This window comes from Trachemys scripta, chromosome 2 (genome assembly GCF_013100865.1).
Source record: "Trachemys scripta elegans isolate TJP31775 chromosome 2, CAS_Tse_1.0, whole genome shotgun sequence".
NCBI classification, from domain to species: Eukaryota; Metazoa; Chordata; order Testudines; family Emydidae; genus Trachemys; species Trachemys scripta.
In genome coordinates, this window is record NC_048299.1 from 181,866,302 (window position 1) to 181,879,851 (window position 13,550).

Sequence of the window (13,550 nt, forward strand, 5' to 3'; positions counted from 1 at the left end):
TGCTACAGAGTAAATACTGTGTACATGCAGGGACCACTTTTCAACATTAATATCTCAGACATCTGAATAATTTTCTCAAAAGACAGAAATCTATTAGGCCATGCAATTAACTGCTTGTCAATTTTTATTTTTAAATTATAACTGTTTTGGACTCCTATGAGTGCAAATAAATCCTCAGAGACCTGACTCGTCATCATCTCTGTTGACTTCTCTCTTGTTTAATTTAAGATGAACTATTTCTTTTTAATACAGTTTTAAAAAGTGAGAGAGAAAAAAATATCATGCTCATGGGCTATGTCTGACAGCTCTCAGCCAAGACTGAATTTATAAAACTGAATTAGCAACAACGAACTCTGTAAGAGTATCTGCAGTACAATCTGACCAGAAGCACTACAAACATCTTGCTAATCTACTGCAACTCAGGTAGCCATTTCCCTAGCACGGAGCTGTAAAGAGTCAGTTGGTCCATTTCAGTCAGACTTTATTTCTTGTATGTCTCATTTTCTGCCATCATAACAACCAAGACAGAATTCGGTCAATCAGAACTACCCTTTCTTCGGTGTTGTGGGGTGGGCAGAGAGATTTTTTCCTATTTAAGATAAGCTTTGCTGTGAACTCAATGCTTGCGAGAAAAGAGCACATCATCTTACAGGCAACAGAAGAATATCTGTCCATAGACACAGGCCGTAAGTCAAGAAGTGTCCTATAATGATGAGCAGATGGCTGAAAGGTAAGGAAAGGGCTGGAGTAGGGAGCTGCTACTTAATGGCACCCTCTGAGCATCAGTCAGAGCAGAGATATTTTGAACTACACTGTAAAATAATGATAGATCATCCTATCACATGGTGCTCAAAAGCCCCATTCACTCTGCACACAATACCCACAACTGAAAAGATCAGTATGAGGAACCATATGTTATACAATGTGGAATCATTATCCACTGATAGAAAGGAGCAGAAGAATTTAATTTTTGGTATTTGGTCATGGTTGTAAAAAAGTATAGTAATACTGATCTAAGTATTTGTCAGGAGAAAAAGAACGATTACCTTTCTGTTCTGCTTTTCCTTGCTTTTCTTTGTTTTATAAAGATTTCCTCTGCACTGTTTTTAGACGGTTAGGCTGTATACAGAATGCACCAAAATTTATCAGACAATAGAAGCAGACAGACCAGGTTCTGCAAATTGGTAGACATAGATTCCTTCCCTGCTTCCCTTCTACATCCAACCATGATGGAAAATATCCACTAAAATATATGTAAGTAGCGTGAAAGCAATGTTGGCACTGTCCACATCACATCTATCATCACCAAAGGACAAGTAGAAGATTATCCACAGATCATGAAGAATTCTGTGATATTCCCTGTTGAATCCCTCATCTCAAAAGTCAGCCAAAAAGGAAAACAGGGAAGGGTTGAGAAGGAGGGAAGTTGAGAGCAGATATCCCCATTAACTAGTGAACAGTATAATTTCTAGAGATAGTGAAGGTGAAACAACGGAGGACATTCTATATCTGTTTGACAGCTTTTCTTCTTCCCTCCTCCCTAAAATAAATACTTTTCAGTTTACTTTGAGGGGTCTTCTAGAGTATTTGATAATGGCTGTTCCAAAACAGATTCATTCCTAACATAGGCAAAAACCAAATATAACCCCCTGGTCAGCATGTGTTACATGTCCCTTTCTATGTCCAATCCAGAGAGGATTATTATTAATAATTATTTGTATTACTGTAGTACATAAAAGTCCCAATCATGGACCAGGACTTGGTCGTGCTAGGTGCTGCTAACACAGAACAAAAAGATGGTCCTAGCACCACATAACAGATGGACAGAAACAGACAGGGGAATGCACAGAAATGGAGCTTGGCTCTTGAGCTGAAGCTGTAGTGACTTAGGCTGATAGCTCTGGTGGTTCAATCCCTGGTGTCAGCCAAAACAGTGGCCATTAAACACCCTCCACACCCAACACCATCATCCTGCTGTAGTGTCTTTTCCTAGCGGAAATAAAATGTGAATCATAGACAAGAGGTTTGTTAAATCCCTCCAGTCAGAATGGTCAGTTGATTATCTTTGCTACCAATAGGGCCTCTTTAGCAGTAGGAGTATGTGCTGCAGCGTGTCAGTTTGAGCATAGGCAAAAGACATTTTTACGAGAGAATTGAACGCATCACCAGACAACTGGCAATTGTGGTTCTCACTTGAAATGGGCTGTTGTTCCAAACTACAGAGGTCTGTCCCCAAAACCCTATTCTTAAGGTGGGGATAAAGTAGCACTTCACATTGTCAGAAAATCTTGACCGGCTGATACACGGATACAGATAATTACTTTCCTCTGGAGATGCCTTTCCAGGGCGGATAGCAGCCACTGATGTAGCTATGCTTATGTAGTAATCTTACGGGAGCAATTTTATGTGAAGTAACCAAAGAGCCCTCTTGCCACAACCCCCCCCCCCCAAAAAAAGACCCCTATTTAATGGTGAAAAGCTTTCAACAAGTTCTCCCCCATTTGTTAGATTTATGGAAGCAATAAGCAGCCATAAAACATCTGCCAGATCATTCTACTTTTCAGTTTTGATTATCTGTCTGCTAGTTTGAGGAGAGCTTTAACTATGCAGATGCAAGAAGTGTGAAAGCCATTCAGCTTAGATTTATTCTTGAGCAGTACCGGCTGTCTAAAATGGGGCTATAAAATCTAGACTCCCTGTCTGGTTTGTTGTATGGCTTTGTGCTATTAATTGCAACCTGGCTAACAGGTGCTTGCTGTCGTCTTTACATTCTTACCATAAAAAAGGATTATATTTCTATCTGGATGAAAGGCTGGTGCTTGCTTTTAAGCAGAAGTTTAAAAAGGCACATAGATGTAGTTCATCGTTTCCTAATAAAATTGGATAAAGGGAATCACTGCTAACTAACAAAAAATGGCCTTTTCTCTTGTTTGAGAGGAAGGGAGGAAAACAATTTAACATGGTTGTTTGCATATCCCTTCCGCTTCACCAAGTGTCAGATGGTCATGAGTTAGACCCACTACAGACTTACTCCCATGGACCTCTCTAATTCCTTTGACTCATCCAGTAATGAGTCCTTTTTGTATCTTCAAACAAGCACATCAAGGTTGGGCCCCAATCCAGAAAAGTATCTAAGCACACATTTAACTTTGATTTAAATTAGACTGGTCACATGCTTAAAGTTAAGCACATGCTTAAGCACTGGGATGAATCAGAGCCTTGGTGTGAGAGCTTTGTCTGCAGCTCCTTTTCCTGGAACAATATTCGTGAAACTTGCCAGCTCATTAACTCTTCATCTCTTTTCAAATATCATCTGAAAATGTCTCTTTTTTGCCTTAGCCTATATGTCTTCATTTCTCTCTCCCTCTGACATTGTTGATTTAACTTTGCAACTCTATTCCCTAATGCTGTAAAGCATTTGAAATACAGTTGTGTGAAAAACACTCTACAAAAAAAAAAAATGGAGGTATAAAAGCCTGATCCAAATACGTTAGTGACTGTTCGAGTAGGCACTGCCTCATAAAGTTAAAACAACATGATGTTAGCTACTGGCTAAACGTGAGACAAAGTTCATAAGAATTCTTGAGACCTGAAGGCATCTAGACAGCCCTGCAGTCGGAGTTTGGTCCCTGAAGTCTTCGAGCCATTTAATTAATTGGTTATGTAATCCTTGAATATTTTGGATGAAAATGCTAACACTCTACAAGTGTGAAAATGGACAGCAACCAGTTAAAGAAGGTCACACGGCTATATTTTCAAAAGTATTTAGGTGCCTAAAGATGCAGATAGATACCTAATGGGATTTCCAAAAGTGCTTAAGCACCAATAGATTTTGATGAGAGTTAGTAGCCTCGCCTGCATAGGCACCTTTGGAAATCCCACTAGGGGCTTAAATACCTTTGGAAATCTGGCCCAAAGTGCATAGATTAGATGTAAAAGGGACCATTTAACACCCAGAATGTCCACCACAAAGCAGTACCATCCAGCTTGTGTGTGGAAAGTCTATTTGAATGGAAATCATTTTGGTTAGTGGCATAAAATAGTAGGCAAGGACATTTTATGGCTATAAAATGAGGGAGTTGAGCGAACTCAGCTACTCACAGGATTAGATGAAATTCTGCTTTGACACACACCCTGTGTAACCACAGCAATTTCAGTGGGGTTGCATGGGGAGTGGAATAGAGAAAAATATGCTTCCAATATTAATGTGTTTTCAAGTGATATACAAATTCTAACACCAAGTTTCCCTATCTTAAAAAACAAACAAAAACTACTTTTCTTCCCTGGCCATATACCTACCTCAAATTGCTGCTGATATTGCAGAAAATTCCTTACATTCTTTACATATAAGCATTCAGGTAATAAATAAGATTTTGAACGCAGATCTTAACCTATTCCATTTTGTTTGAATATTTTCTTTTACGGCTCAGTCCAGTCCATTATGGGAGTAGCTAAATGTTTTAATTAAACATTCTTGAGTATTTGGATTTTATCTCTCATAGATACACCACACCCTGGTTGTAAAAATGCCATCAGAAGCAGCCAAAATACTTTTCTTTCACTAAAGAGGAGTTATTAATTAGAATAACTATATACCGGGTACCTTGCAAATACCATACATTTATAATCTACGGCCTTTCCTCCCCATGACTATATACCTTACAAATAGCTTTCCTCTCCTCAAAGTGCTACACAAGCAGTATTCATTAGATTACTGACCTGCAGAGGAAATGCCACCACCTCCAGGTAGAATGCAGCAGCCATTTTATACAACACTAGACAATAATGTTTAGAATGAAGAATGAGAAATATCTCTAACTGGGAAAAGTTTTTAGACTCTTAGAATGTGTCAGATTCATTGTTGGTGTAACCCCAGCTAGAATTTGGCCAGAACTATCTAATGAATTTGTCTTAGGGTTTTCTATAATGCCCATCACAAATTACTTCTCCAGAAACTCCAGGGTTAATACCTTAACTCTTGCAAAAAGTGAAACATTATCATTAAGAACCATGAGTATTCAGGGCCTGGATTTTGCTTCTCAAGTGGTCAGGTTCTCAATTTTCAACCCTCATCTGAAATATGGCACCTCCAGCAGCACCATATGCCCCCATCACTGGCTGGGGCATTGATTCAGTACTGACTCAGAGGGGAGAATACTACCTATTAAACACTAATGGCAATTATGACTAGTAGCATATTTCTATGAGCCAAAGTATAAAAACCGTTGCCAACCATTACCTCATCGCCACTGACTAACCAGCACCTTTGATTTGCCAGTGTTCTGAAGCATTATTAGCTTGCTGGGTGTGTCAGCTCATCCTGCTCTCCCAACATTTAGAAATCAAGACTGATGATAGCTCCGGGCTGCCGTGGCAGCTCCACACCCAAGCAGGTAGAGAGCAAATATGCAGGAGTGGAACACTGCATTAGGAACGCAGGTAGGTGAGCATCACTATATGCAATTTTAAATGCAAAAGAAAAAATCATCATAGGTAAATGCATGGAGGAGGGTGAAGCCATCAACGTGGGGGAAATCCATTCTACCTGCAGGAATCCCTAATAAGCAGGCTCTATGTGGATGATGCAAGAGGACTGCGAGGCGAACAACACCCTCCCGTCTGGGCGTCAGAGCCCAGGACTGCAACCCTATGGCAACTACAGCCCTTCTATACCACTTGATTGGGTGTTGGGGGATAGTGGACCAGTGTAAACATGGCTCTTGCAGCTCCTCCCCATACTGACCCATTGCTTGATAATAAAAATGGTGGTGACCATGTCCACGGCATGCAGTGGGAGGGAGGGTAAGCATCTATCGTGCAGCAGCTTTGCCTGCATTCCCATCATGTAGCCCTATTGTAAGGCTTAAATGGTGCAGCCCTCTGTAGCACGGATGAATTTCACCTGCCTCGAGGAGCCAGAGGATCCATGAGAAAATTAGGCTTACACCCTGCAGAGCCCGTCACCTCTGTGAGGGGAGCCTGCCTTCCTTCCACGCTCTCTCCTGACAGTGAACATGTTTCCCTCAAGAGCCGTTGGCTCCCAACTGCAGCTGAGCATTTTCCTCTCCTCCAGGAGGAGTGACTACTAGGGGGAGGGAGCTAATGCGGACTGGAAAAGAGTTAAACACTGGCTGGCAATTTGCCACAGAGTTTAACCTCCTGTATTTGAGGACCATGCCACACACAGCGGTTGCTCCCTGGCTCTACTTCCCCTGTGGCCTAACACACCCTGCAAATGTCTCCAATGTGTGGGGGAAGCATCTTTGGGTCTTTTCTAGTGCATTTTCTCCTCTGTGTTGCTGAAGGAAAGGGAAGGAGATTTTTTTTTTAAGTTTAAAATGAACCCTCCAAAAGTAACAGCAACAGATAAATGCAGCTATCAGAGCAGGAAAATTGGAAGCAGAGCAAACAGGGGAAGCAGTGGAGGTCCGCAGAATTTCATAATGGATTTCAGTAACATAACACAATCAAAAATGCTACACTGTATCAGAGCAAAAAGCCTGAACCAAAACCCCAGATCAAAACACCCCTGCACTCCGGTAGAGCATGGATTCAGATCTGAACTTTGCAGCTCTGGTCTGTCCTCAGCTCAGAGGGCTTTACGCAGAGGGCTTTATTGCAGAAATCAATGCTCTCACTTCTCATGCTCGGGCGTTCTACATTATCTCTCCATTTATATAGTTTACTTTTAAAAAATTCCAAACACAGATACAAGTCTGGTCCAAGCCAGGTAAATGAAGGCTCACCATATTCCTGAGTGGATGACACTGTAAAAGTTGGGATGGATGAAGAGAGGGTTAATCTGGGAAAACTCTTCTCTGTCCATGTAGCTGGGGCAGTCCACTCCTGCCTTCTATTGCCTGTGTCTCCCTGTGACATTTATTTGAGTTTCCTCCACCAATACCCTTGCAATCCTGTGTAACAGTCTATTTACAACAGCCCCCATGCTTCCAGCCCTCACCTCAGGACCTGAGAGGAGCAGAGGTCTCCCGTCCCCAAGGCTTCTGTGAGACTGTGCTCAGTTAGCTCTGTTTCTTTCTCTCCCCTGGCACTGCCTTCCTGTGTCGCTCTATCAGTTTTGAGCTGATGAGCTAATTGGCTTGTTAGCCCACCGAGCTCACCAGCCTGATTAGCTAATTACCTTTAATTACCCCAATCAGCTTTCCTTGGGGAAACTAATGGGTGTCAGAATGATCAGAGTGCAGGCTCGCCTGTTAACTCCCTGCACTCTGCCACTGTCCTCTTTGGAAATGTGGGGGCTGGGGTGAGAGGGGCGTAGCACTTAATCTCCCTATTATAACAGAAGGATTGAAAAATAGACTCATCTTTATCAAACCAACAGATCAAGCTGGGTACTTACTCCTTGTTAAATTCTTTCCTCTTCCTTTCTTTGCCACTTGTCTGCCCCCTTCGTTTTCCCCTTCCTTCCTTCCTTCCTGCCGTCCTCGCTATTCAGAGGCAGCATACTTCATTCCCTGCATACTGGAGCAGGAGATTATAGGGGAAGTGCCTGGACACTTGTAACCCAATTAAATGTTGGCAACGTATTCAGTGTTTCCACTACGCGAGTTGGAAATTTTTAAATGTCAAGTTGACCACTGTGAATTGATGCTTCCCATCTACATTTCTCTGCATCAAGCAGCTAATAGAGTATGTATTCATTGTCATCAAGTGCCACAAATCTCACTTTAAGACCATTCACAAACGTTCAGCTAAAATTCTTAGTCTTTCAGCAGGTCTCTCCCATAACCCCATGTCACCAATGACTTTTGGCAGAAACAAACAAGAAACTAGGACTCTGCAGACTCTCACTCACTCTCTCCTTAGCTATCTCACTAAATATATACAGCATTCCTCCATTGAGTATAATTTCAATCTTGCATAATTCCTTCAAATAATTTGTCAGATAATAGATTTTAAAGCAGATAAACACATACTGACTTTGTGTGCACAGACTTTACATGATCTGAAGCCATCCAGCAATACAGCTGGTCTTTTGAAAGGATGTTACTCCCAGAGCAAACTTTGTAGCTTAGCAGACTTCGGTGGGACACTATCGTGGGAGTAAGGGGAATAAGGTGTTAGCCTTTATAAGCAGAATTCATTACAGCTAGAATCAAAACACAAACAGAACTGCCCTGATACAGTAGAACCTCAGAGTTACGAACACCAGAGTTATGAACTGACTGATCAGCCACACACTGGAACTAGAAGTATGCAATCAGGCAGCAGTAGACAGGGTAAAAAGGACAAATACAGTACAGTACTGTGTTAAACGTAAACTACTAAAAAAGGGGGGAGGGGAGGAGTTTAAAAAATGATTTGACAAGGTAATAAACTGTTTCTGTGCTTGTTTCATTTAAATTAAGATAGTTAAAAGCAGCATTTTTCTTCTGCATAGTAAAATTTCAAAGCTGTATTAAGTCAATGTTCAGTTGTAAACCTTTGAAAGAACAACCATAACATTTTGTTCATAGTTTCGGACATTTCAGAGTTACGAACACCTCGGGAATAGAGGTTGTTCGTAACTCTGAGAATCTACTATACTTTAAAATATGTTTGGGGGCGGAGGGGGAGGGAGGGAAGGAAGGAGAGTCACTTATCTGATCCTTTAAACATTTCTTACTAGAAGAAACCCTGCTCGTTGTCATTCTGTGTAGCAAAATGCACTATAATTTTAAAAATGTCTATAAAAGAGTTCTCACTGAATTAGTTCTCAGTGCAACTCAGCAAAATATTATGAGGGCTTAATCTTGCTCGTCTTGTTACTGAGAGAAGTCCCATTAAAATGAATGAGATTACTCAAACATGAGCAAAACAAAGAGGATTCAGTTTATGACACTATTTACTTAAATACTGAAGATTTAGAAACTAAAAAGTTTAGTAGAACCCAGAATACTAGATTCGGAGCTCAGATATATGCCACAGTGAATATTTAAGTTCTAATCAAATATTTGTTAAGCTGGGAATTAGTGCACAGATATAAGATACACATTTATTTGTATCTTCTTATTCAATATGATGCAACAGTAGAAAGGAAAGGAAGAAAACAATCATATACAGAGGCCTTGTTTTTTTTACAGCCAGTCTATGGAGTTAAAGGTATATATGATGCTGCTTGTGGTCTTTAAAGATCTCCTGGCACTTTTTATTTTGGCAAAGGAAGGGGGTGCTAGCCCCAGTGTGCCAGGATAAACAAGCATACTTGCCATTACAAATATCAATACCTGCACAACAGGATGTCCCCCAGCAGATGCCTTCACAGCCCCTCGACTCCCCTCCGTCTCATAATGAGCTCTGTGATGGGATTTGGGCTGCTCTTCAATCCGAAGTTCATAAGGTCCTGAGTGAGATGGCAACTGCCAATCAAGGGCAGGCAGGGATGGGCTATAATGGAAGAGAAAGTGTATTAAATATTAACATCAAGTAGACTATCACAGACCACAAGAATCTGGTTCTATTACTTTAGAGACCATGTTTAGCAGTTCATCCTTCACCATCTTACATTTAAAATTTCATCAATATGGATGTCATGACATAAGTAATTTAAAAGGCAATGGTTATTTTATGAAGATTTATGAGTAAAGCATAATTGATGGGCCAGATGCTATCAGATTTGTAAACAAAATGGAAAATTTTCTAAGCATGGTTTAAAAATGCTTTAATGTATTGATCGTTGAATCAAAGGACAAAGGTGGATACAAAGGAATTTAAAGAGTGGTTCTAGTCTGAAAATGACTATTAACTTGGCATTGTGGAAGTTCTACATTTAATGTTTCTCACTGACTAGATCAAATCTGCTTCGTTTACATGAAAAAAAAAATATTCCCCACTGCAACTTCCAAGCCTGAAAACTCATGTTGGATTCTCAAAATTAAGCAGAGTTCTTTCTGGCGGATATTTCATCAAAATGTAGATCTTCAAGCATCTTTAAGAATGCATCATTAAGAATTACATTGATGATGATATACAAGCAAGAATAGAATCCAACTCAGTCTCCCAGTTCTATATTGACTCTGCAATTATAACAGAAGTAAAAATAGTAAAGACATATTATTGTCACTAAACAATCAGACATGACTGAATACAACAATAAGAAGCTGCAGGTTTTACAGAGCCACTTTCAGAGAACCACACTTTAAAATAATGTCAGGGGAGAGCATTACTGAAAGAAATGTACTGTTTATGTCACAAAATAAAACCATTGGTTACAACTGTCTTTGATAGGCTCTGGCTTGCTGTAACTTTATTGGTCTTAAAATTAAAGCTAGCCACAGCCTTTTGATAGAAATAATAAGTTTTAGGTTTACTGCACAATCTTTCAAAACCCTGGAATTGGTAAAGTCTCTTAATAGAATGACCTTCAAACATACCTTCTATTCAAATAGTATTCAAATAGTACAACAAATTTAAAATAGACAGTTACATATTATACTTTGCATTTATATAGCGCCTTACCATATCTGGGCTCGATCATGCACCATACAAGTCAGTGGAAGTTTTTCCATTAACTTGAACAGGAACAGGAGTGGGATCAAGCCCCAGATGAGAATCTCAGTTTGATTTACAGAAGCACTTACTCCCAGCTTTTCCTCTCCTGGAATTGACACCTCCTCATCTATTATTGGGAGTGGACTACATCCACCCTGATTGAATTGGCCTCGTCAACACTGGTTCTCCACTTGTGAAGTAACTCCCTGCTCTCCATGTGTCAGTATATAATGCCTGCATCTGTAGCTTTCACTCTATGCATCCGAAGAAGTGAGGTTTTTACTCACGAAAGCTTATGCCCAAATAAATCTGTTAGTCTTTAAGGTGCCACCAGACTCTTTGTTGTTTTTGTAGATACAGACTAACACGGCTACCCCCTGATACTTGACTTACTCCCATTGTACAGATGGGAAAGCCAAGACAGAGAGAGGCTAACTTGCCCAAGTTCATATAAGAAGGAGTGACCTGAAGAAGAGCCATGTGTAAGCTCGAAAGCTTCTCTCTCTCACCAACAGAAGTTGGTCCAGTAAAAGATATTACCTCACCTCCCTGGTCTCTGTATGAAGGAGTGTCATTTGGAATTAGCCAGTCCCCTGCTCTGACCACTACAATGCCATTGTCGGAAGACAGGATACTGGGCTAAATGAACCTTTGGTCTGACCCAATATAGCCATTCTTAGGCTACAGCCAGGATTTGAGGAGAGTGAAATAGTGCTGTGAATGGGATAGTTCGAAGTTCTGACACTTGCATTAGATAATCCACCAGAGATACCCTCTGTCTATGGTTGGCTTATTTTACAAAAAGACACGTTGAGATGGGCATACAGCAGAGACAAGCCAATGATGAATGATCAAATGTGTACCAGTCATTTAAAATGTTATAACACATAGATAGTGTTCCATACACTCCAAGACATTATACCAGTTAACTATGAGCATCCCCTAAACGACCCTGTCAGGCTCTGCTCCAGTTAACTATGAGCATCCCCTAAACGACCCTGTCAGGCTCTGCTGCTTGCTTAGTCAGCTGGAGGCCTTTGACATGAACACAGCTCCATGGCATCCAGCAAAGATGAGAACAAAATATTTTTAAAAAAATATTTCCAATACAATAACGTAAGGAATTAAAACCGTGAGGACTTTATGCTGGGGGCATGCAATGCATTTTCCTTCTTTTCAAATCATCTTCTTTCATAGAAATTAGTTGTCTTAAAGGAGGCCACAGGCACAAGAGAGGTTTCCTATTGAATGCACATAGTGTACAAGCAAGCACCTTTTCAATCTGACGCAGAAAATTACATCTCAGAGTTCTGCTGGCTTCACAAACCAGTCAAGACTCTTATCGTTTGTGTCACCACTAAAACTTTTTGACAGACAGAAGCCCAATATCCTCCTCTCCTTGTCTGTTATTTAGGACCTGACACTTTACAGAAATACACTTGCTTACTTGAGCCACTGCAAATAGTCCCATTGACTCAACACATAAAGTTAAGTCCAGTCACAAGTCTTTCTGTGATTGGGGCCTTAGTCTAGATATGTGATAAAAGCTAATTGTTTTTTAATTTTTATTCAGTATCTTTTTACCAGCACAATTAAGTTGTAACTGGGAGCACATGTATGTAATTATAGGCCGGGCTGCTAGCACTGTATTGCCCAACACTTCCCATTATAAGACCTTATTTTCAGTTGGTTTCAACTTTGCCAAATGTTAACCATTTAGGCTGAGATTTTCCAGGCTGGGTGTCTCCTCAGACTGAGAGTTTTTTGGAAAATGTCATAATCAAAATGATTCAGCCATTTCTGAGAATTAAGCTACGGGAAAAAATGCTGGTTTGCACATGTTACACATTTTTGGTGACCTTTACTTTGAACAGCTCTAACATCACCATGCTTTGGGGCAGGAACGGCCAAGTTATAAACTTTCCAAAAGAAAAAAAATCACACTTCAGAAGAGACTTATTAGCTTAATAGCTAAAATCTCCAAAGATTCCATTGTCACTAGGTATGCTCAACATAAGAATGGCCATACTGGGTCAGACCAAAGGTCCATCTAGCCCAGTATCTGTCACCTGACCAATGGCAGGTGCCCCAGAGGGAATGAACTGGTAATCATCAAGTGATCCATCTCCTGTCGCCCATTCCCAGCTTCTGACAAACAGAGGCTAGGGACACCATCCCTGCCTATCCTTGCTAATAGCCATTGATGGACCTATCCTCCATGAATTTATCTAGTTCTTTTTTGAACCCTGTTATAGTCTTATAGACCTTTCCACCCGACAGGTTCCTAGAGCCCAGGCTCCAGCCCAAGCCCAGATGTCTACACAGCAATGAAACAGCCCTGCAGCCTAAGCCCTGCAAGCCCATGTCAGCTGGTATGGGCCAGCTTCACATTTTTCTTTCCTGTATAGACATACTCTCACATTCCCAGTGCTGACCAGAATGCATATGCCATCCCCATAGAGCAACTGAGCATACGCCATACCCTCATAGCTCCCACCTGCGTCTGGACTGTACATGCACCATCCTCACATAGTGGCTAAACGTGCTCTAGCCCTTGTCTACAGGGTCAAAGGTGGCTACAGACCCAAGGGGGAAGGGGTACAGGAACTGAGAGTAGGGAGCCCGTCTCTTCTGTCCTCTCAATGACCCTCCACGCTGCCTGGGTTCCAGCATGGGGAAAAGGAAGCTGCTTGAATCAAATGCAAAGCAGACAAGAGACAGACGGGGGAAGGAAAAGGAGTAGATTGGGGAAAGGAGTGGTGAAACTGGCACTGGCATGGGTGGGAGAAGACTGGGATAAGGAGCAGGGGAGGATACTGATGGGGTCAGACTGAGATCCCTGGAGGGAAGATTAGGACTGGGTGGGCAAGAAGACTGGGGGAATGGACACTGGGATTAGGCAAAGAAAATGGGACTGGGATAAGGAGCCGGGGGAAGAGGGGAGAGAAGAGACAGGACTCAGACAGATTTAAGGCAGAAGGGGGAAAGCTTGTGGAAATGGGCAGAAGAGTCTGTGCTGATCCATTTACCTCTGTAATCCTGTCTCCCAAGAAATGAGG

At 41.3% G+C, this 13,550-nt stretch overlaps 1 protein-coding gene across 4 annotated transcripts in view; it reads right to left on the reverse strand.

Annotated features, from left to right (window-relative positions):
- The window catches only part of NFATC1 (nuclear factor of activated T cells 1), a 147,399-nt gene that overhangs the window by 111,030 nt on the left and 22,819 nt on the right, over window positions 1-13,550 (reverse strand). For 3 of the 4 annotated variants that reach the window (XM_034762487.1, XM_034762485.1, XM_034762486.1), the window contains exon 3: window positions 9,228-9,387. In XM_034762487.1, coding sequence (XP_034618378.1) covers window positions 9,228-9,387 — 160 coding nt within the window. Of the gene's footprint in view, window positions 1-6,746; window positions 7,000-9,227; window positions 9,388-13,550 lie in introns of those variants that run through there. The other variant, XM_034762488.1, reaches the window with a different exon arrangement.